Source organism: Thamnophis elegans, chromosome 1, assembly GCF_009769535.1.
Source record: "Thamnophis elegans isolate rThaEle1 chromosome 1, rThaEle1.pri, whole genome shotgun sequence".
Taxonomy (NCBI): domain Eukaryota; kingdom Metazoa; phylum Chordata; class Lepidosauria; order Squamata; family Colubridae; genus Thamnophis; species Thamnophis elegans.
Genome location: NC_045541.1, coordinates 142,007,526 through 142,032,078, shown reverse-complemented (window position 1 = coordinate 142,032,078; position 24,553 = coordinate 142,007,526). Strand labels below are relative to the sequence as shown.

General features: G+C 36.6%; 1 protein-coding gene across 1 annotated transcript in view; it reads right to left on the bottom strand.

Annotated features, from left to right (window-relative positions):
• The window catches only part of PPP4R4 (protein phosphatase 4 regulatory subunit 4), a 37,712-nt gene that overhangs the window by 5,581 nt on the left and 7,578 nt on the right, over window positions 1-24,553 (bottom strand). The window contains exons 6-22 of the mRNA XM_032223838.1: window positions 24,325-24,446; window positions 24,087-24,209; window positions 21,347-21,516; window positions 20,903-21,022; window positions 18,229-18,306; window positions 16,865-16,948; window positions 12,941-13,123; window positions 10,812-10,917; window positions 10,033-10,180; window positions 7,944-8,088; window positions 7,335-7,376; window positions 7,175-7,249; window positions 6,033-6,108; window positions 4,877-4,957; window positions 3,219-3,312; window positions 1,816-1,883; window positions 1,372-1,522 (exon numbers count right to left, since the gene is read on the bottom strand). Coding sequence (XP_032079729.1) covers window positions 1,372-1,522; window positions 1,816-1,883; window positions 3,219-3,312; window positions 4,877-4,957; window positions 6,033-6,108; window positions 7,175-7,249; window positions 7,335-7,376; window positions 7,944-8,088; window positions 10,033-10,180; window positions 10,812-10,917; window positions 12,941-13,123; window positions 16,865-16,948; window positions 18,229-18,306; window positions 20,903-21,022; window positions 21,347-21,516; window positions 24,087-24,209; window positions 24,325-24,446 — 1,866 coding nt within the window. The remainder of the gene's footprint in view (window positions 1-1,371; window positions 1,523-1,815; window positions 1,884-3,218; window positions 3,313-4,876; window positions 4,958-6,032; window positions 6,109-7,174; window positions 7,250-7,334; window positions 7,377-7,943; window positions 8,089-10,032; window positions 10,181-10,811; window positions 10,918-12,940; window positions 13,124-16,864; window positions 16,949-18,228; window positions 18,307-20,902; window positions 21,023-21,346; window positions 21,517-24,086; window positions 24,210-24,324; window positions 24,447-24,553) is intronic.

The window sequence follows — 24,553 nt, the reverse complement described above, 5'->3', positions numbered from 1 at the left end:
CAACAGAAATGTTCAGCTCAATTGTAGTCACAAGCCAAGGACTACCTGTATTCACAGTGCTCTTCCATGTGCAAACAGCTGCACCTCCACTAGACTTCAGAAACAGGGCTCAGATGTTTGCAATCAAAGCCCTATTTCTGCAGCCCAACAGAGGAGCTGAGGTCCACTCAGCAGGCAGCAATTTCGGCCAGCCCCCAGAGACAAGAGGGAGATCTCTGGCAGGTGGGAGCAGCTTGCAAACTTCTCTGCTGGCTTCCTCACTGACTTTCTGAGAAAGTTAGCAGAGGTGATTGCAAACGGGATCACGAGACATTTGGAAATTAGTCATTAAATGTAAACAGGTTGCCAAATGCCACAAATGCAGTCATGAGAGCAGCACAATGTTTTATAGCAATAGCACTTAGACTTATATACCCTTTCAGAGTGCTTTATAGCCCTCTCTATGCGGTTTACAGCATCAGCATATTGCCCCCAACAATCTGGATCCTCAAAAGGATAGAAGATTGAGTCAACCTTCAGCCAGTGATGATTAAACCCTGGCAGTCAGCAGAATTAGACTACAATACAGCATTCTAACCACTAAGCCATCTGTCTTATGATGGTCAGAAGCGTTTTATGGGCCATAAAGTACTTTTTCTGAGGCAACTGCAATTTCAAACAGTTGTTAGATACCAGTTGTAAATTGAGGATTACTTATAATATCAAAAAATACATGGTGCTGATGAATCAAATTGCAAAATAACAGTGCCTATAGTAAATAATGTTTCTTTCATTTATCAGTACATTAATACATATGAATTTGTACCTCTGTAGACCATCATTTGAATCCATGATTATTCCAGAATGATGATCAGTACAAGTACAAAGTCATGTATGATTCACAGAGAAATAATGAATACTAATTCCACACTTCTCTTACCCATATCTAACAACATACAGTGATAACTCGACTGCAGCTGTTTGTGATAACAATGATCATATTAGTCATCATACTAACCAGAACTACCATAAGAATTCTAGTTCTTTATACAGTATATTTGGGCCAGGAACATTGTTTTTGAGCTGAAATAACTTATCAAAATATGCATAGCCTCCCAAATATTATATCAGAAGACAATAACAATAACTTAACTCATGGGCAGTCTAGTCTTATTGATAAATTAGAATAAATCTCTAACCACAACTTCCCTATTTTTGCTAAAATAGTGGTTAAAACAATCATAAATAGTTATGTCAACATAGCTAAGGAACCGATGACATAAACAGCATTCATTTTTATCCTAAGTAGGAGAAACAACTTAAATGTGTGAACACAAAAAATCAGTTATTTATTGTAATCTTTAATTCTGCACTAATTTATTGATCACTTACAAGCTAACCTTCCGTGAATGGCTCTCTTTATTCCCATTGCTTTTTTGATCAACTGTGTTATTTGTGTTACGAGAAGAAGATGGTAAGGTGGAAGTAGAGTTAAAAGCAGCAGTGCCACTGACATTGGTGGGACGAGTTCGGAAGGAATCATCTGAAAGAAAATATATAAAATTTCAGAAAATCAGGTTATAATTAAACTAATTTGTTTCTGAGCTACAAATTTTGTTAGTTGTGTGAACTGATTATCAACAGGCCTGCTGGCTTATATAATTTCTTGCATTTGGGGCAAAACTAAGAGCATTAGACTCTAAAAATGAAATGAAGCTACTAAAAGAATTCTAATAAAATATTATTTTATTTGAGGGAGATGAGCAGTTAAGAAGTATGAAATATAAATAAACAAACAAACAAATGAATGAATGAAAAGTAACACAGATTTCTTACCAGTAAATGAGAACATAGAATTCTTTGCTACTCCTGACACAGAAGTATAGCCTAAAGAAGAACTTTTGCTGAAGGAATAAAAAATGTATAATGGGAATGTTATGTTTATTTATTGTTATTATAGCTTTTTTAGAATAATTTTTCATTTCAGAGATTTTAAGACAATTCAGAACGTTAAACAACATGGTAAAATGATAAGGAATAAAGTTAAAGAGGGAACAAACCTCAAGTTCACAATATAAATCAGAAATATAAGCAACTGGTGAGAAAGAAAATGTGCAACCCTCCACCAATAAGTCCCAGCATTGCCTGAGAATTATTCAGGCATTTACTGACAATGGTAGATATTGCAATGCCTTACATGATTAACACAGTAAGACCATTGAGCTGTGTGGAAAAACACATGTTTCAAGCATCCTGGCCCCTAAAATTTAGAATGCTTTAAATAATAGGCAACTTGTTAAAGTGTACCTTAACTTACAGAAGACTTTCCTTGTGTGCACTCTTTCAGCTCAGTCACAATCTAATTATACAGTAATAGTCACTTATCATCACAATTACACTTGGAATTTTGGTTATAAGTCATGGTCATAACCTTTTTGCTTAACAATTACAATCCTGGCTCTCCCAGTTATAGTAATAAATGACTGCATGGATTGTTGAGCGGACGGAATGAAATAGCTGCCTGCCAAAAGTGGGCAGGGAGCTCCCCGCTGTGCCTGGCCTATGTTTCTCCAGCTCAGTGCAGGAGTTCCCCTCCTTCAATCCAAGCTTTATTTCTGCAGTATTCTGCAACCCAGCAAATGAATGAATGGGGGCAGCAATAGCTTACAACCTTTCCTACCAGTTTCCCCATTGATTTTTTCTGGGAACGCCAGTAGAGAAAGTTAGAAATAGTGATCACCTATCGCAGGAGTTCCTCTCCCCTTCCTGCATGAAAGGCAACCACTGAGCTGGGCTGGAGAAAGGAAGCTTAGTTCTTCAGGATCCATACATCTTTCTCTGGCCCAGCAAGGTGATTCTCCTTCCATCTGTGTGCAGGAAGGAACTGCTGCTCTGGGTTGGAGTAAGGAAAACTGAAACATCAAGATCTGAACTTCCTTTTCAGGCCTTTCACAGGAATTCCCCTCCCCTCCACGTGCCAGCTTTTCTGCCTTCAGATACATGTTTGCTAGCTTTTAAAAAATATAAATGCAATTAGCCCATTCTGTTTTTTTATCCACATAATTATTAAAGTATAGCACATCACTCAAAGAATAAATTTTCTTTTCAGTCCTTCCTTCGCCAAAAGAACCGCACATTTGAACTGGCAAATAAAATGTTAGGTTTCCATAATGAGCAGCTACAGGGATTATACACTACAGTCATGAACCTAACATTAAATAAAACAAAATATTATATACCTGGGGCATTTGTCAATGTTGCCATATTTTGACTGCAATGCTTGACTACTGAAAGATTGGCTTCGAACCAATTTAGACTTTTTTACTTCTTTGCCTAAAATATACATATACATATAATTAATATAGCTCTTTCTTAGCAAATATATAACTGCAAGTGCAATCCATAATCTGCAAATAAGTAATGCTAATAGACATGAATAGGTTGTTTTTTTAAAAAAAAACCATGGTTATGTGCCAAAAAACATTTTCCTCACTGAACATAAAGGTTGAGTTATTAATTTTATGGAATTCTGTCAAAACATGTGATTTAATTTCACTGAATACAAGTTAACTATTCAGGAAATGATTATCAGAATTTGAAGTCCCGTTATTTACATTATTACACTGTGCTATCTTTATCATCTTGAGTTTCTGGAAAAAGGTGGAAAATACAGTATATACATTTCCATTACACAATTCCCCCTTTCATGGTAAATAAACTTAAGAACAACACAAAGAATTAAAATAGCATTGAACTGAGATCAGAACTACCTGGGGAATCACCCCCCCCCCAAAAAAATGGTTTGAAATCAGTAGATTTCTAAATAGTAAAATTACCCACTTGCGAACACACACACACACACACACGCACACACACACATCACTCTTTTTAGAGGCAAACAGTAATATATAGAGTGCAGAAAAAGAGTTCAAATCAGAAGGGGAAAAATGAAAGTATGAGGCAAGAAAAACCTATTATCTAGTTCACACTAATATCCATACCTTTCATTAATTTCCTATCTTTGCAAATCATCCTTACTTCCACCATTTTCTTATGCTGCCTTTTGTTCTTTAAACTTTTCAATTCTTTCTTTTTGAGGATCTCATTAGCTCTTGCTGAACAAAATATTCTTAGTCATCTCCTTTGTCTCGGCTCATTCATTGTTTCCCCCACAGATTTGTTTACAATTCATCCCCATTTGTTCTCTTACCAAAACATCTCAATTGTGTTTTTCATACTAGTCATTCACTTTTGTTATCAGCCCACATTTATTCATCCCCCAGTAATTTTTGGTCATATCTCTTCTTCTTTTACTATAAAATGCCTTTTATGCAATATATTCTCACTCCATTCACCTCACTTTTAAATTTCTCCTGCAACAACTTCCATATAAAAGGTAGATAAAAGCACACTCTTATAGATAACTATTTTGAGGATTTTTAAATATTCAATTCCTCAATGATTGCTAAAAACTCAATATTATCTTTCTAGCTGGGGACATTAAGGCTCAAATGAGCTAATTTACAAAATGTGTCCAAAATTCAGGATCCATGATTCACATGAAATTGAAGTTTGGCAAATTTTATAAAACATTTTATGACAAAAAAATCAGCACTATGCATTTTATGACATAATACAACATTTCATACAACATTTTGTGTGGTCGTCTCCTGATGTTTGACTGTGCTATATAGTTCAATGTGGGCTATTTCAAAACAGATACATTTCTGAATATTTTCCTGAATTTTTAAGAGTATTTCCAGTGCAAGCATATCTTTAATGCCTTCCACAGATCACCTGAAACAATCAGATGCGATGCCTTTCTACTTATTTCCTTATGTTATTTGCAATATAGATTGGATTTTTAAAAATTGCACCAAAGAGGTTTGTTTCTTACTTGCTGAAGCGCCTGAAGGGTTTCCAGAAACAGACATTGGGATAGTTTTGGCCAAAGTTGATGCTCCTTTACTGTCTCTACCTAAAACAAAAGTTATTATGTGCTTTTGTATAGAGATTAACTGTATAGAGATTAACTGCAAGAACAAAACTAACATTCCCACTATTTTAAATTAAACACAATTCACTAAATATTACAAGCATTAATTATCACTTGTATCATCAAGTGCATATTTTGAAACTACCAAAATGTAACATGCTTTTTTTAGATACTTCAGAAAAATAGGCCATCATTTAATACAATGTTTAGTGCTTAAGTAAAGTTCTTTATTAGAATAATCAGCAATCAAGTATTTCGACTGAAGAGTTAATCCATAAAACTGATGCATGAAATAAGCTCAATATTGTTTGTTTCTACACTTAAGAGTGGCATGGTCAGCTTGCTGGTAGAGCAAAACTGGAAACAAGTATTTTTAATGCTGGCTTTATGACAACCATAATGCAAAACAGAAGGAATTAGCCTTATATTTCTTTCTTTTATTTCTCGGGAGTGATTTTTTTCAACTTTCTCCCATCAGTAACGATGGCTTCAAGGTGCCAGTGTGCAAAAGTAAAGTATACTTAATATAAATAATGTAATGTTATATTTTATTTCTTTTCTGTTGTAACTTTTCACTCATTTTAAAGCACCATTATTTTTATTATGTATTTCGATGTTTTATTTTTTTCCTACCTCTTCTATTATTTAAAAAGCAGTAATAATTCTATTTAAAAAGCTATAAAATTTATAAAATATAAGGCTTTTCCATAATAGATTTGCTAATTGTGACAACCCATTTCAAATAACAGCCCTTAATAGTCAGTATTTTGGCCTCTAATGATTTTGTACTGAAACTTTTCCTAGAAAATAAGAACTGGGTCTTTTCCATATTTTAAGTTTGCACTTCCTACTTCAAATATGCTAAGGGTCAATCTATAAAAGCACACATTCCTATGACATGCTCTCATAGTACGTTAGCAGCAACTATCCCTTGAGGGTTTTAATTAATACAATATCTACCACTTCCAGCTGACCACTTTTTGTTACCTATAAAAATAAATAAATAAACAAGACTTTGGAGAAAGGAAACAAACCAACAAAAATCACAACCACTTACGCTTCTTTTCATAAATTTTATCACTCATATTTGTAGACCTGCTCTCATTTTGCTGTTTCTCTTTTTCTAATTGTTCCTAGTAGGGAAACAGTGTAATAAAAGTGTTAATGTAAAAATGAAATTTGGATTAATAGCCTGCAGCTTTTATGCTAGAATGTTTTAATGATCTGCCTATGTTCAAGAAACAGCATGAAATGCTTTATGTTATCAATGACAAAAGAATTGTTCGTTCAAAGTATATTTTGGTGCAGAAGCTGCCAACCTCTCCTAATAATAAAGCCATAAATATATAAATAAGCTCTCCTGTGATGCTATCACACTGTTTAGTTGCTTTCTCCTTGAAAAAGAAGACATAGCTATAAAATTCTAGGAGAGTACCCAGATTGGGAAGAACCAATTGTTCTCTGAGTAGATGTTCTACTTGTGGAGACCAATAATTTTTCCAAAGTAACCTTAATTTGGACCTAAAAGATCTCAATTTGATACATGGCATAATATCTAGAGTTGTTAAAATAGAATCAACATAGAAGGGAATGTAATTATACTTTGCAATTTCCTGGTTATTATATCATGCCTATTATGAAAAAAGCAAGACCTCCTATATAGCAAAATAAACTAATTTCACCAAAGGATGAAGTGAAGAAATATATGAAGGCTGAAACCGGCATCTGAATCATCTGAATGCTGAAGCAAAAATCATAGGATGAGATATATTTTGGGCTCCACAGTAGACAGTGAAATGTTCTATGACTATGAATTGATGTTGCTCTTAGGCAAGCCACTATGATTCTATTCATAACTTGAGAATAATGTTGACTACATTTTAGGATTACTGAGATGATGTAACGTCTCGTACCAGTTATTATTAGTATCAAACATTTGGTGATGTACTTCCTAATGCATTTTCTCCTCACAGCAATCTGAAATCTATCTGTTAAAGGCAAGCTACATCCAAGATTCCATTTTTTTTGGACCAACATTTTCCCATGTCTACATGGATACATTTTACCTCAAAAATCAGGTAAATGTGTAAGAAATTTTACAGTATTTTTAATGCAAGTTCATGAAAAAAATGTAAACCTTAGTTACATTTTACTGGTAATTTGTATGATAGTAACACCTTTCTCATGCAATAAACATACCATTTCCAAAAGAAGTTGTTCCTCTCTTTCTTTCTGCTGATCCAATAGGTCATTTTCATAAAACCTCTTCTGAAACTGTTCAAATGTGAAACCAGAGGATCAGCAATCACGCTGGAGGTTTCAGCATATTATTACTGCTATAATTTTAGTTTATACTTACAACATCTAAAGAGGTATCCATTCTGTCAAGTTCTAATACCATCTATTAAAAAAAAAATATTATTATAGGTCTGCCATAACTGTTTTAAAAGAATCTCAAATGGTTTGGATTTCCTAATAGCAATTTTAGAAAGGACATGGGCTCATACAGAGGATAAGATCCTAGGCTAGTTTGGGAACTGGGATGCCTACCTATTAGAAGCCTGTAACATTCTTTCAGCAGAGGTTTACTGATCATAATATGAGTCTTCTAATTATAGATGCACAAGTTTGAACTATATATGATCCAAAAAAAACCTCTTTACCGTCATCTCAGCTACAGCACAAGTTAATTATATCTATTCGTTTCTAAACATTTATAAGTAGGATCATTATATTTGGTTTGGTTTATTGGTTTTGTTTGATTTATTTGATTTATCTCAGCATAAACAGAATTCAAAAACTTTGCAACTCATACATTGCGTCCACAATATCACACTAAACCAAGCTGTTACTTGGGTTTAATTGTTGCATTAAGCAAACTATGGTTTTGTACAATGAAGCCTGTTATCTTAAGAATTATTATAAAAATATAAGAAAAATACTGAATGAACAAAAGAACCTCACATACTTTTTTAACAATGTTCAAGACGTCTTTATCTTTTTCCTCACAAAGAAGTTTTCTTACGCTCATTTCTAGCTGCTGCAGTAAATGTTTGTCTGTGGGAACCTTGAGGGTTGACTTCACTTTTGGTAATAAATAACAAAGCTTCATTCTATATAAGGAAATAATGTTTGTATTTTTTTAAAAAATTAATATATGTACTAGCTTAAAAAAAACAACAGAAACATGCAAACTGTGAAGTGATAAATAATATTGAAGTAAATAAAGAGTATGCTCTAAAGCCTTAAAAGAAGAGATAAAACCACAGTAAAAAATGATAGTTGCTAAAATAGACAGGATTGATAACTAGGAATTATCCTTACTATCTGAAAGAGATCATTTGTTCATGTTGGCTTGCTATTATCTATGGAACTGTGAAGAAGACTGTCCTGATTCTGTTATGTAAAGAAATTCTTCATACTGTTATCTGTTTCCTTTATGGGCCTTTAGGCAAGGTTATGAAAATCATATTTTCTTTTTTCTACCTTTTATTGTACAATATTTATATTTCTAAACATTTTAGAGATTGTTTTAAAAATACTTTTTTTAGTTTTTTATTCCACCTTTATTATTGTTATAAAGGGGGGGGGGGACATATCTGCTCCGATTTTTGTCAAAACAACTCTGTGACATGAGTTGAGCTAAGAGTATGATTGCTTCAAAGTCACCCAGCTGGATGAACAAGATGAACTAGGGATGGACAGATTCCTTTAGGATCAAGACATTTTTCCTATTATAGAGGACAAATATACTCTTACTTCAAGTACGATTTTAATTGCGAAATAGAATAATCTTTTTTCTGTTATGAATAATTTTCAACACATGCTCCAAATATTTGAGTTTCTGCTTGCAGACAAGTGCCTCAGTGGAACAACCTATTTTATTTGACTAAGGATTGATTAACTTTTCCTGCTGCTCATGATACTCTCCAAATCTGTAATTCATATCTGTTCATATTTCTTTAATTTGCTCTTCAACAATGTCCAGCTTTCATAATCAAATACTAGCATTACAAAAACACTGCTTGAACAACTTTGATTTTTGTTATCACAGAAATATTCTTACTCCAAATTTGTCTCCATCACCACTTTTCCTGTAATTCTCCAGAACACACTGTATTATTACCTCTTCTTGAGCTCAAGAAAACAATTCTATCTACCATCTTTGCTTCTTTACTGCCAGTCATGAATTCACTAACCATGGCATTTAACACTGCTTTGACTTCTTCATGTTTTGTGCTCTCAGCACCCTACAAATCCTGCTGGGACTAACTTCTTGACTACTGGATTATTGATCAGTTTCTAGATCCTTCAGTTTCCTCTTTGACTTTCATAATGAATTATTCTAAATCTGTTTTATTTTAGTATAACAAAATGGTATCATTTGCATATTTAGTTCAGCATTCTGTTTCCATAGCAGACTTCCTAGGCTACTAACTATATGTGTCTCTAAATGAAGCCTTTTCCTCTTTCAAATCACAGACATTCTTGTGAACTGGAGAAATTTAAGATTTGTATTCAAAAACCTAAGGCTACTTTTCAGAAACATGTTTTGCTCTTGTCCCAATACTTTTGTTAATTATAATGTTTTTATTTTATTCCACAGAATTTCATGGAAACTGTTAAGAAAGTTTTCCAGTTGTATAATTGCTCTGCCACAAGCCCAGCATTTTAAGGGTAATTTAAATATCATTGTCTTTATCTTTCAATTCTCATATTTTCTCATAGCTTCTTTTCTTAACATTAAAAAATTTAAGGAAGGAAAGTCGGGATAGCTTTCCAATGCTTTCCAATGAACATTACTAAAAATAAATCCATTCATCTCTCTATAAACGTCTTCTTTAGAAGACGTTCCAAATTAGTTTCTTCTTCATGCTGACAAAGGCACTAAATTCAGAAATTTTGTGTGTGTGTGTGTGTACACACACACACAAATCTTCAGAGTTTTAATATATGAATTCTATTCCAGATACAAGGGCAACCTGAATTAAATGGCAATACAAAGCAATCTGAATAAATCAAAGTGTTTTATTAATTTAGTATAACTTGTACAGTACCTCACATTTGCTACTGGATCATGTGTAAGTTCAAGCACAGGAAGAAAGAAGTATTCACAGAAAAATGATTTGGAAAAGAGTTCTATGATGAATTCACAGGTATCTAAAAAACGTAATCTGTTCCAATAGCTTTTTCCTTGGCCCAGTTCTGGAGGGGGGGAAATTACCACTGATAGGTTATTATTTTGATACAAGAAATGAACAGAAATCTAGTGCTTAACTATCCCAAAAGTACTTGTTATTATTCTCAAATATAATGTAATGGTGTTTAACCAGCTCATTAGTGTAATTATAAAATATGCTTTAGGTAATTTTTATAATGCTCTAAATTGTACAGCTAAGAAGCAGAAAAGTTCACTAGAAGTCATACAGGATGGCTATTTCTTGGGAGGGTACTACTACTGGAGTAGCTCCCCACATTACCATTCCAATTGCTTTCTGCCTATGCTCTCTACCCTACAGAAAAGCTGTTAAACATTTGTTAACATTTGTTAAACAATGTGACCTTCTTATTGGAGTATCGGAAATTGTGTTGCATCATATAAACTTTTTAAATATTATTGTGAAGCACTTGAATATGAGTTGTCATGGTAAACCTGCATACACATATTTGAAGCTAATGCAGCTGAATTCTTTATCGTGAAAAACATCTATTCTGTGGTAAAAATGGGGGCCTTCCTCTCTCATCCACAACAGTCTTCCATTCTTACACACAATAGCCTTGGTTTTCACTAAAATTCCATTAATTTCCTCATGATAAAGAGGACATCAAGACTTACGTTCAATCAATTTCTGGATGACCTCATATCTCTGTTCTTGCTTACGATTATATCGTAAGTATATACACAGTGTTCGAGCAGCTGCTCTTTGGACAGGTAGGACATTCTTCAAGAGAGAAAAATATATATTTCATTCTACAATATATATAAGTAATAAAGCATACAATTTGTTCATTTATGAGGAAATAATTATTGAAAGTAAAAAGACAAAATAATAAAGCATCAATAAAATGTTGCAGAAATTAGGCTGAGATAAATTCAATTTAAGGCTGGTCGTCTTCAACATTTGAAGTATGTATTTTTTCAAAAGTGGTGTGAAGCCACACTATTAATTAACAAATCATTTAACAGCTAGTCTGGTTTTTATTGATTATATTATCTTTTGGTGCTTACTTTGTATCTTTCACCAGCAAACACATTCTAAGATCACTTAATTTTTCCTACAGGAAAATCATCCCAGGAGGGGGGGAAACAAGTATGTTTTTATTCTGCTAATGAACATCTAAACCAGGTTATGGGGTAGTGATGGGGGAGCACATTATACATATACAAAAGTCAGTATATTTTATTTGTTACTGAAATGACATTATTTGTAGGTAAGCAAACTGTATAAAAGTTTGTGAATCTGGAATATGTAGCAAGCAGTAAAAGGAGATGTACATATTTTATGTCTTGATGTGGCTTCTTTTTAAGTAAGCATATTTAGATGCAAATTTGAAAGGGTTTTTTTTTACTTTGTTTTGCCACCCTGGGCAATTATTAGAGCCAAGGTGGCGCAGTGGTTAAATGCAGCACTGCAGGCTACTGCTAGATCAGCAGGTCAGCGGTTCAAATCTCACCGGCTCAGGGTTGACTCAGCCTTCCATCCTTCCGAGGTGGGTAAAATGAGGACCCAGATTGTTGGGGGCAATATGCTGACTCTCTGTAAACCGCTTAGAGAGGCCTGAAAGGCCTATGAAGCGGTATATAAGTCTACTGCTATTGCTATTGCTATTGCTATTTAGATGGAACAGCTGACATTTTTATATTTAATTTTGTAAAATTAATTGGATTTTTCAGTAGTTAAAAATAAACACATTCAAGCTCAATAAGAAGCATCTATTAAGTTTCAGGGCAGAAATTCACTTGCTTTATTATAATTTATTTAACTGGGTTTATATACCATGGCAAGCAGAATTGACTGTAAATGCATATTTCCCCTCCGTAATTTGGGATAAAAATGAAGCTAAAATACAGATCATACAAAATATAATCAATAAAATTGCATATACATAATCATGGGAATAAAATGCAATTGATTAGAATTATTTCCACTGCTAGAGAGACAAACAAATCTTTCAGACCAAGGGACCTACTTGAACAGCTGCCTTAATAAACCATCTGAATATTAAAAAGGAAGGGACTATAAAGAAGTTGTGGGAAATGCCAAATGACAAGGGGGAGCAATAAAGCAAGTGTGCTTCTGCAGAACCCACAACTGACAGCCCCTGAGACAGGCAACATAAAGGAACCCTACTCCACTTAATCTTACCAGGTGGGCAGATTTATTAGAAGAAGGTGGTCCCCTAGATATCCAGGTCCTGAACTATAAAGGTCTTTAAAGGTGACAGTGCATCTTGAATTGCAATCAGAAGCCAATTGATACAGAAGCCACATAAATATTTTTTCAACTGAAGTATCTTTTTTTCCCCATGATTTTCCAAGTTTCTAAACTTGGAAATGGGATTCCTATAGTCCAGAAAAAACAGGACAACCTCCCAAAATACTTTTTTGTCCCAATAAAGAAATCCAATTCTACATACAAATATGGTCAGAATGTATAAAGGTTCATATCGTTGTTCATAATTAAGTTTCCCTTTTGGAATTTGCAATCCTGACTTATTTGGAAGCAACAGATGGAAACAAGCAAAGCAAATCAGGCTACAGGTATTCAATTTAAACAACACTAGCTTTTCATTAAAAATACAAAGTAAACCAAGGAGTTCTTGTTTGTTTGTTGCTGATATATTTGTCACAACTTAGATTAATTTCAGTAGCAATGTATATATTTTAATCTCTTGGAAAATGTTTTAAGCGAATGTCATATACTTTAGAAAGACATACAGAGAGAAGGATCGTTGAGAACTCACATTTGTCATAATGATTGTCAGCATTCTGTGCAAAAAGCGGTAATAAATCTGATCACTTGAGATGATATGAGGCAAGCAGGCATATTTTTGTAGTAGTTTTTCATGTGTCCTCCATTTTAAAGAGGTTGCTGCCCTCTGTTCAGCTCTTGTTAGTGCTGGAATTAACTCTGGAAAATTTAAAAGCTGAATAGGGAAAAACATTTTTTTAGGTATAGTTAGCCAAAGATACAACCCATATGAAATCAGAATCACCAAAATACAACATGGTTATGATATAAGTTCCCAACCACTCCAATAACCACATCACTGAATTCTGTATCAGTTTTCAGATTATCTTTGAAACTTACATAAAATGTATAACATTAAACTCTGATTTAACTAACGTGAGTTACTGATCCTAAACTGTAAACTGGGGTTTCCGGGCACTATTACTATCTGTAATAAGCAGGAGAATGCCAGAGCCTCAAAACTTCAGGAACCAGTCCATTCAGATTTTGCTGTACAGCTTTTTCTAGTTCATCATACATTTAGGTTTAGGTTTTAGGTTTTATTGGGATTTATATGCCGCCCTTTTCCCTGAGGGGACTCAGGGCGGCTTACAACCACAGGGGAGGGGAAGTGCAAGGTCAAAACAAACACTTTGTGAACAAAAGAAAAATAATAAAACACAACTTTCATTCAGCAATCAAACACTCGGGCGGGTAATTAGAAGCCTATCCCCAGGCCTGCTGGGAGAGCCAGATCTTGAGGGCTGCGCGGAAGGTCTGGATCGTGGTGAGGGTGCGGATCTCCATGGGGAGCTCGTTCCATAGGGTCGGGGCAGCAACAGAAAAGGCTCTCCTCCGTGTGGTCGCCAGTCGACATTGACTGGCAGATGGAATTCGGAGGAGGCCCAGTCTGTGCGATCTAATTGGTCGATTTAGGGAGGTAATCGGCAGAAGGCGGTCTCTCAAGTACCCAGATCCACTACCATGGAGTGCTTTAAAGATGGTCATCATTATCCTGAAGCGCACCCGGAGACCAACAGGCAGCCAGTGCAGCTCGCGGAGGACAGGTGTAACGTGGGCGAACCGAGGTGCGCCCACTATCACTCGCGCGGCTGCATTTTGGACTAGCTGTAGTCGCCGGATGCACTTCAGGGGCAACCCCATGTAGAGCCCATTGCAGTATTCCAGTCTAGAGATCACAAGGGCTCGAGTGACTGTTGTGAGGGCCCCCCGATCTAGGTAGGGCCGCAACTGGCGGACCAGGCGAACCTGGGCAAATGCCCCCCTGGTCACAGCTGACAGCTGGTGGTCAAAAGTCAGCTGTGGATCCAGGAGGACTCCTAAGTTGCGGACCCTATCTGAGGGGTATAAAATTTGACCCCCCAGCCTAAGCGTTGGTGTATTAGCCAAATTATTGGGGGGGAAACACAACAGCCACTCGGTCTTATCCGGGTTGAGCACCAGTTTGTTAGCACTCATCCAGTTCTTAACGGCCTCCAGACCCCGGTTCATCACGTCCACCGCTTCATTGAGTTGGCACGGGGCGGACAGATACAATTGCGTATCATCCGCATATTGATGGTATTTTATCCCGTGCCTCCGAATGATCTCGCCCAGCGGTTTCATGTATATGTTAAATAGTAGGGGGGATAGGACCGAACCCTGAGGTACTCCACATGTTAGGGGCCTCAGGGACGATCTCTGCCCCCCCACTAACACCGACTGCGACCTGTCCGAGAGGTAGGAGGAGAACCACCGCAAAACAGTGCCTCCCACTCCCACCTCCCGCAGTCGTCGCAGAAGGATACCATGGTCGATGGTATCGAAAGCCGCTGAGAGGTCAAGGAGAACCAGGATGGACGCATAGCCTCCATCTCTGGCCCTCCAGAGATCATCGGTCAATGCGACCAAAGCGGTTTCTGTGCTGTAACCAGGTCTGAAGCCGGACTGGAAGGGGTCAAGATAACTGGCTTCCTCCAAGGCCCGTCGAAGCTGAAAGGCCACCACCTTCTCAACAACCTTCCCGATAAAGGGAAGGTTGGAGACAGGACGAAAGTTGTTTAAGATGGCTGGATCTAACGATGGTTTCTTTAGGAGGGGTCTCACCACCGCCGTTTTGAGCGCGGCGGGGAAGTGCCCCTCCCGAAGGGAGGCGGTGACAACCGCCTGGATCCAGCCATGTGTCACCTCCCTGCTGTTGGCCACCAGCCAGGAGGGACACGGGTCCAGAATACAAGTGGAGGCACTTACAGCTTGGATGGCCTTGTCCACATCCCCAGAGGCAACTTCCTGGAACTCAACCCAGAACTGATGTGGCAAATGATCCTCCTGTGTCTCAGCTGGATCTACTGCGGTGGAGTCCAAGTCCGATCGAAACCGAGCTACTTTGTCCGCCAAGAATTGAGCATAATCCTCAGCCCTACCCTGCAAGGGGTCTCCCGCATCCCTCCTATTAAGGAGGGAGCGGGTTATCCTGAACAGGGCGGCTGGGCGTGACTCGGCGGACGCAACCAAGGAAGAAATATATGATCTTTTTGCAGTTCTTAATGCTCGGACATAGTCCTTGGTGCAGGTAGTTAAGAGTGCTCGGTTTGCCTCGGACCTATCGGACCTCCACTGGTGCTCTAGGCATCTCCTCCGGCGTTTCTTCTCCCGGAGTTCCTCGGTAAACCAGGGAACTCTCCGGGATCCACTGACCCGGAGGGGCCGTAGTGGCGCAATCCGGTCGAGAGACTCCGACGCCGCCGAGTACCAGGCGGCAGCCAGAGTCTCCGCCGAACTGTGGGCGAGGGTATCAGGAATAACCCCAAGCTCCGTCTGGAACCTCAAAGGGTCCATAAGTCGCCTGGGGCGGAACCACCTGGTCGGTTCCTCCTCCCTACGGTGGGGGTTTGGCCTCCGGAAGTCAAGCCTCAGTAGGCAATGGTCTGACCACGACAGGGGTATGATCTCATTACCCCTCAGACCAAGATCACACATCCACTGCTCCGAGAGAAATACGAGGTCGAGCATGTGACCCGCTGCATGGGTTGGGCCCCGAATTACTTGGGTCAAGCCCATGGCTGTCATGGAAGCCATGAACTCCTGCGCCCCTTCAGAGCGTTCACCGAGCGATGGCAAGTTGAAATCCCCCAGAACTATAAGCCTGGGGAACTCAACTGCCAGCTCGGCTACTGACTCGAGGAGCGAGGGGAGGGATGCTGCAACGCAGTTGGGAGGCAGGTACGTTAGCAGCAAACCCACTTGACCCTTGAGGTCCAACTTTATCAGCAGAGACTCACACCCGACAAGCTCCGGAGCAGGGACCCTACGAGGTAACAGAGACTCCCGGATTACAATAGCCACACCGCCACCCCTTCCCTGGGCTCTCGGCTGATTTATTTATAATTATCAAGGGAACATCAATAAAAAACGACTAGCGCTTGAGATTACTTCTTCTGACTCTTATTTACATCCATCCCTTCCCACATTCATTGTTCTAAATTATATTTTGTTTTTTTTTAATCCCCCCCAAATATATTAAGACCTGTCCTGGGAGACATACAGACTATCAAAGCTTTCCCCACAACATTGAAAATAGGGTACTCAAGAGTACTGCATTAACTTAATCACAACCTCACAAATGAAAACAGAATAATAACAACTTTCAGGTGTTTTCAGGGTGAGAAAAATGATAGTGCTTAAATAAGACTAAGATTATAAAATAAGATTAAATAGGACCCCACCTTTACCCCAAGCATGTCTTGCTTGTTTCATCACCATTTTTGGTTAATTTTAATTCTAATTTAATGTCTCTAAACATTTGTTTTGATATTTTATATTGGTATTTCTCCTGCTTGATTGTTAAGTCATCTAAAGTTGCCTTGGAAAAATGGGTAATACATAATTGTAATAAATACATAGTGAACTTTCTTGTTTAAATAATCGTTTATTTTACCTTGTTCTCTGATCCACTGTTTTCTCCTCCAGTAGACAGAAGTTCGAGAATTTCTGGAAGGTGATTTATTAATGCATCTATCACCTAATTAAAAGACAATATGTTACTTACATTTCCAAAACCTATTTACCTAGCTAGCTGATCTGAGTTCAGAACTGCAGACAGAAGAAAGTATCCTGATCTAACAGCCTGCAGAAGGCAACATTAATATCATATGAAGAAGCAGAGTGCAGACAGCAAACTTTGATGGAGAGAAGATCAGTTAACAAAGCAATAAAAGGGAAACTATTGCTTGAGTCCAAATGATAGGAGAGGACAATGAAAACATCTCAGACAAACTCTCCTAATTTACATGAATATAAAAAAGGGAGAAGGCAAAGCACAAACATGGTACTATAGCCAATTGAAACAAAATTATTTCTTAGTCTTCCATGGAGCCTATTTCTTGGCCTGGTCTGCTTCCTCACAGGGCTGATAAAGGGTATTTGGAACCATCCATTGCTGCAGAAATACTCATTCTTATCTGTAAGATACCATGAAGCAATGGAGATGTTTCACATACTGTAATATGAATTTAGGTGTCAGTTCATGTCTAAAATGCCTCGCGGCAGTGGCATACAATTCCAAGTATTGGACCAGTTGACCAATCACCACTAGTCAGAGTCCTTATCTATCATCGATTCCCTCTTAAAACTGGGGGAGAATATCCCATCCACAAAACATAGTTGCATAAATGCACAGAGTGATTTATCTACTCAGGTCTTCATCTAACCCCTTTCTGATTTAAGCCATACTTCTGCAATATTCATCAGAGAAGGCAAATTTAAGAGGAAATACTATAGTACTCCAATATAATTGTTCTGCTGTCCAACATTTAAAAAATATTAGAAATTACTTCCTTTTTGTTTCCTAATCAGAATACCGTATGCCTTCCTTGCATAACTTTGTCTTCTATTGTCTCACCCCATACATTCTGATTTAACAATATAATTTCTGCAGCAAAACGGAACCTATCATACTAAAGGGAATCTTAATTAGCACTAATCAGATGAATTGAACCTTAGACATAGCAAACTGGAGTGAGATTGAACTGTTATATGTGCCTTTAAAGAGTGATTCTTTTTTTTTTTTGCAAATTCAACTTTAGACATTTTCTATTTCTCCTGGGAAAGTGTTATAAGAGTTACCTTATCACTTTCAGATTACTTTACAGTGACATCATTCTCTATCCTTTATGTCTAGGATCATGAGACAAACAGCTATGATTCATCCTATACTTTGAGACATCAAGAGTTTCTTCCTTTAATAAATATAACTTGGAATAATTGTGAATTATCAAATATAAACAACAAATAGGCCATTACCTCTACTGATTCATCCTGCAATAGGGCTATCAGTTCTTTATGTATTATATACACATCAGTATTTAAAAGCTTGGCAACCTGGAAAATTACAAAGCAATATACAAATATTAGTCCTTTTAATCTATGTTTTATGTTTTAAAACAAAGCTTGAATAGGAAACTAAGGTATAGACTAAATCTAAAATGCCAATAACCATACTTTAAGGCTGCTGAGGTCATGTCCTTTCTTTACTATTTGCAATATAGTATTATGTTGACAAAACATAGAAAAAAGAATGTACTAGCAACTGTGTGCTTTGACAATAACCTCTTAGAAATAGTTTGCTAGTTTATATAATCCAAATATATTTTGAAAATAAATTTTGCATACATTTTGCCATGTACTTCCTACTAACGTAAAACATGGTTGATCAGATTCAGTGCGGTTAAATCTTCCTAAGGGGCTATTTTCTTCACAGATACTGTGTAAGTAAGCCAACAGACAATTGATATACATTGAGAGGACACTGGGTGGATTGCTAAGGATTCTCCTAAAGGTAACTTTTCAATTAATACAGTGAAAAAAATGATTTTTATACTCAGGTTGTACATCCCTTTCAGAAAATTCAGTTTAAATGGTCTGACTATTTTCATTAGGTGAAATCAATGGAACTTACTGTATGGCTGTAGCTATGCTTATTCAGAGCTATGTTTATAACTGTTCTGATTTGTAAACCTTTAACAAATTAATCAAGGAGCTAAAGTATTATTACAGAACAAGGGCTTGAAAGCACTGAATAAAGTATATATTACAAACAATAAAAGATTAATAAAGAGAAAATTTTGTAATTTGTATTCTTATAACTTCTAAATTGGATCACTGGAATGCCACTGTAATGCACTCTACTTGGGACCGCCCCTGAAGATTATCTGGAAACTGTAGTTGGTTCAGAAAGTCTGTTTAGCAGTATGATACTTATATTATGGATACTGCATTGGCTTTGAAAAGTGTTATTCAAGGTGCTGCTATTTACTTTTTTATTTATATACGGAAGGCAATTATATTAATTAAAACATTAAAAAGACAATTAAAACAGCAACATAATCCAAAAAGAAGAATCCAAATAACAAACAATAATCATAATACATGTCTGATAGTGCTAGGGCATCATTGGACAACTTCAGCTTCACAATATTCTATGAAATAGCTCTTGTATTAATGGTTTTTGAAAAGAAATCAGAGTTGCAGTAAGGAATTATTATACATCACCATTACTGATCTCACCTTTTGTAAGTGAGTTTCTTTCAACATTTCAACAGAAATGAGCAAACTAGATACAGAACAGAACAACAGATTTGGAAGACATCTTGGAGGTCTTCTAGTCCAACCCCCTGTACAATCAGGAGACCCTATATCAGTGGTAGTCAACCTGGTCCCTACCTCCCACTAGTGGGCGTTCCAGCTTTCATGGTGGGCGGTAGGGGTTTACTGTAACTCTGCTTTACAAATTTTATAAAGTAAAGTTACTTCCCTACTTTATAAATCACCATTACTGTGGAACCGGTGGGAGGTTAGAAAATGTTACTACTAACAGAGATACAAAAGTGGGCAGTAGGTATAAAAAGATTGACTACCCCTGCCTTATATCATTCAAGACAAGTGGCTGTCCAGTCTTTCCTTAAAAGCCTCCAGTGATGGAGCATCCACAACCTCTGAAGGCAAGCCATTCCGCTGGTTAATTTTTCTCACTGTTCCTTAGTTCGCCTCAGTTCTAGGTTGCTTCTCTCCTTCATTAGTTTCCAACCATTTTTTTGTTTTGCTTTTTGCTGCTTTGGAAAATAGGTTGACCCCCCTCTTCTTTGTGGCAGCCCCTCAAATATTGGAACACTGCTATCAGCTGGTTCTACCCAGGAGAAGAGGTTCTGCAAGTGGCTAGGAGCTATTTCTTTAAAAATCAAAACAAACATCGTGTTCAATGTATTTTGCAACCTACTGGAAACCAATGCTGCACCTACAATATACAGTCACATGGCTGTAATGGCTCTTATCCATCACTATGTGCTGTTGCATTCGATATTGATTGCTGTTTTTAAGATAGCATTCAGAGCACTCCTGGAAGAGAGGCAATTAGGCAAATTTCCCCTGAGAGAGTTCCATAACTGAGATACTGCTACTATATTACTGCAGCTATTGAAATGTTTTAAATAAAAAATAATAAGATGGCTTACTCTTGACAATCACAACATGAAGCAACTCTATCAAAAGACCCTAGCTATGGCCTTGAAACTGATCTTACACTGCATACTCAATAGCACTAGCACATTGCCTTACAGTGCTTTACAGCCCTCTCTAAGCAGTATACAGAGTCAGCATATTGCCCCCAACAATTTGGGTATTCATTTTACCCGCCTCTGAAGGATGGAAGGCTGAGTCAACCCTGAGCCTTGGTGAGATTCAAACTGCCAAATTGCAGTCAACCGGCAGTCAGCAGAAGTAGTCTGCAGTACTGCACTCTAACGACTGTGGCCATGGTTCATGGTTCTAAGGAGAGGCAATCTTTTAAGAAGTACTTTTAATAGGTTAAAATGTGATGTTTTAGATAATTATAAACATGTCAAAATAAGATTCAATATTAAAAATATTTATTAACGTTAACGCAAACAGTGTTTCCATAACATACATTTTCTTGACTTACTTCATAGAAGCTACCAGCCATAGTATGTCTAACTGGTACTTCAGGATCATGACAGAAACAGAAGAATGTAGAATACAGTTCCAAATTGAAATTTTTGGGATCCACAAAAATCATCATGGCCTATAAATATAAATGATTTAATATATGATAAAGGTTAGCACATATATGTCTGCCCCCTGCTTCACTTTCCTATTTGCTCTCCAAAAATAATTGTCAGAAATAGAAATTATAATCTGTCCATTTAGCTGGAGTAAGCGACAATGGCCATTGAATCAGGCAACCCTTCTTTCTTCTTTTAAACTACCCTTTGTTAAACAGCCCTATTAACCTTACTGATCGCTGATTTAGGAGAAAATGTGTTTCAGAGGAAATAATCTCTCTTTAAAGTTTCACAAGTCTATCTTTCACATAAATTATGGATAAACAAAAGAGCATTTCACTCACAGGTAAATTGTAAGCACAGTTCTTCCTCACTGATATGTATTTCTTTTCCTGTTCTAGGGTTTGCAGCTGAATCTGGTTGTCATTGTGCCCATTTTCCTGTTCTAATCCCAGTGTACAAAGCTTCTTATAGAACTCCAAAAATCGCAAATGCTGCTCTGGTGTAAAAATTCCTTTAAACAAATAAAATACTTGTTCAATATTTTATTTTCATAAATTGGTTAAATGACAGCCTATCAAATCATTGTGCTTATAAGTAGCAGACATAATGAATTTAGCACTTTAAATCTTTGCCATGCCAGGCTGTTCATTGACAATACCGGCAAATTTCATCTCCTCTTCCCCTAGTTGCCTCGCGCAACTGTAAACTTAACAGACTCCAAATATAACTTCTGAAAACACTATGTTAATGTGAAGAAACACAGATTTGATTAAACTAAATATTTTATTTTCTATCACTTTGAAATATAGTATTTGCAGATCAAAGAACTATAACAAAATAATTACCATGAACGTCTAATATACTGAGGCTTTCCTCTCTGCACTGATCAAACCCACATTTTGTAGGGCTAACAGCAATCTAATACTTCTCCAAAATATCAAGATAAGGGTGACTGTATTCTATGTGATTTCACTTGCATATTTCCAAACATGCGAGGCTTATATCCTAAAAGTATATATGAACTCCTGCTTTAGGGCTTTTCTATAATATACTAAATAAAATCTTAAAGCTTACTATTTCCCCATTTCATGGATTGTTATTTTGAAATGCTGAAGAGGTTTGCACATGCCAATGATACAATTTACTGTATATTGTTGGGAGGTACATGGAGTCCAAGCTTGTTTGTTTGCTTGCAGATATTTCATTACCAGATTAGTTGTATCTACAGAAAGTGTTACCTGGTTTGATAATGAAACATCTGCAAGCAAACAACCAAATTCAGAGAACACCAAGGACTCTACAGTTCAACCTTGAGCTATGTATATTCTCTTTTGTGAGAGTTATACATTTCCAAAAAATTAACCCATGATGGGCAGGTCATACATGAAGGGACAAATACACTGCTGAAGGAAATAGCAACCTCCTTCAGTGTTTACCAAAAAATCTGATTAAACATATAATCTGAACATTAGTTCTACAGGTTGCAAAGTATATAGCAAGCTATTGAGGAAAAATCAGACACCAAATATCTGAGTTGTAGTGGTCTTTGTGATGTGGCTGGATTAAAGGTGAAAGGATAGTCAGTTGCTGATATCATTATCAAAAGGATAAATTGATGCTGCAAAAAATGTATAGTGAAATGTTGGAATCATGATCCAAGGCAAACTTGATGAAGTCTAGCAGAATCATAAGAAGGAATACTGAAATAGACCATTTCACATGAGAGGACATCAAAGCTTCTATTATGAACAAGAATACCATAGAAGAAAGGTCAACCTTATTAACAAAAGGGACTCAGAGTCAATGCTTGGATAACCATGATAGAATGGTCTCTATTTGAATTCCGGGCAAGCCAATATTATGATGATCCAAGTCCACATTCCAACCTTCGTTTTAGAAGAAGCAGAACTTGAAAAGTTCAAAAGTAACTTGTAACACTGTGTCAACAAAACATTAAAAATCATATCTTACTAATGAAGTAAAAGATAGGCTAAGAGAATACTACAAATATTTAGGGTTTCTTCCAATAATTTAGAAGACAAACTAACATATAGTCATTACCAGAGAGACAACACCAACATGAAACTGTCTATGTATTTTGCAAGCAAGTATGGACAAACTGTTCTGTCAGTCAAAACTAGGCTCTGACTGAGGCTCAGATCTGTTGTAAGTCACTATTTTCAGTGCTATTGTAACTTTGAACAGTTAAACAAATGGTAGTTAAATTGAGGACTACCTGTAGGTTGTCAGTAAGCTTCTGGACCCAATTCAAAGTGTTTGTAAATAACTATGGTGCAGCACCAGCTTTTCTTACAGCCACTGAACAGTTCCACCTTTTGAGAACAATCTTCCTTTCCTTTCAGCTCATTCTCCCTCCATGTAAAATTTGCAGGATGTGAATTAAACTCATTAGAAATCCACTTTGGTTTGGGTATTGTAATAGATCCCCCCCAAAGGCACCTAGGAAATAATTGTTTGCTTGACACTATTTTATTTGGTATTTAATTATTTCAACTATTTTTAAGTGAATGTTTATAAATCATATATTTTCTAAATTATACTAAGTAGTTATACTATATATTGAATAGAATAGAATAGAATAGCATAGCATAGCATAGCACAGCACAGCATAGAATAACAGAGTTGGAAGAGACTTTGCAAGTCTTCTAGTCTAACTCCCTGCTTAGGCAGGAAACCCTACACATTTCAGACAAATGGTTGTCCAATCTCTTCTTAAAAACTCCCAGTGTTGCATCATTTACAACTTCTGGAGGCAAGTTGTTCCTTTGATTAATTGTTCTAACTGTCAGGAAATTTCTCCTTAGTTCTAGGTTACCTCTCTCCTTGATTTAAGCAGATATTGATTAAAAATTCATACCAATATTATCATATCAAACATTATCTGGAGGAAAGTAGCAGATTTTGTCATTTAATTATATATTTCCTTCTTATATTTAACTGCATAGTAAGGGTTCTTTATTCCAGAAATAAACCCAAATTAGACTGCAGTGTTAAATGTTTCCAACAAATATAAACAAATGCAGCACCATTAAAACTGTATTTAGAACTTTTTAGTCATACCATATAGTCCATTACAAAGCTTCCCTAAATGAAAAGATAATGAAACCAGAATAGATTCATCTGCTTTAAAGGACTTTTCACAGAATGATTTCACTAATGGGAGAACAGTTTGACTTCTGTCATCTGAAAAACAGAAAAGATATGATTAGAAAGGGACGAATAATCAACATATGATTATTAGCATATTAGAAAAGATCATAACAGGTAGAAAAATAGCTGCAGAGCTAATGAATCTTACCTGCATCAAACATTTCTAAGAGATTTACCAAAGTTTCAAAAGCTGCAAGACGTACACTGCTGCCTTCATCCCTTGCTAATTCTACTAGCTCTGGAAGCACTACATTTTTTGTTAGTTCCGTTCTAAAGAAAGAAAGAAAAAAACCAGCAAACATTTAATAAATAATTCATAATTTTCAGCTATTATAGTATCCATACATTGGAAATAAGAGATGGCTTTCAATATGTAT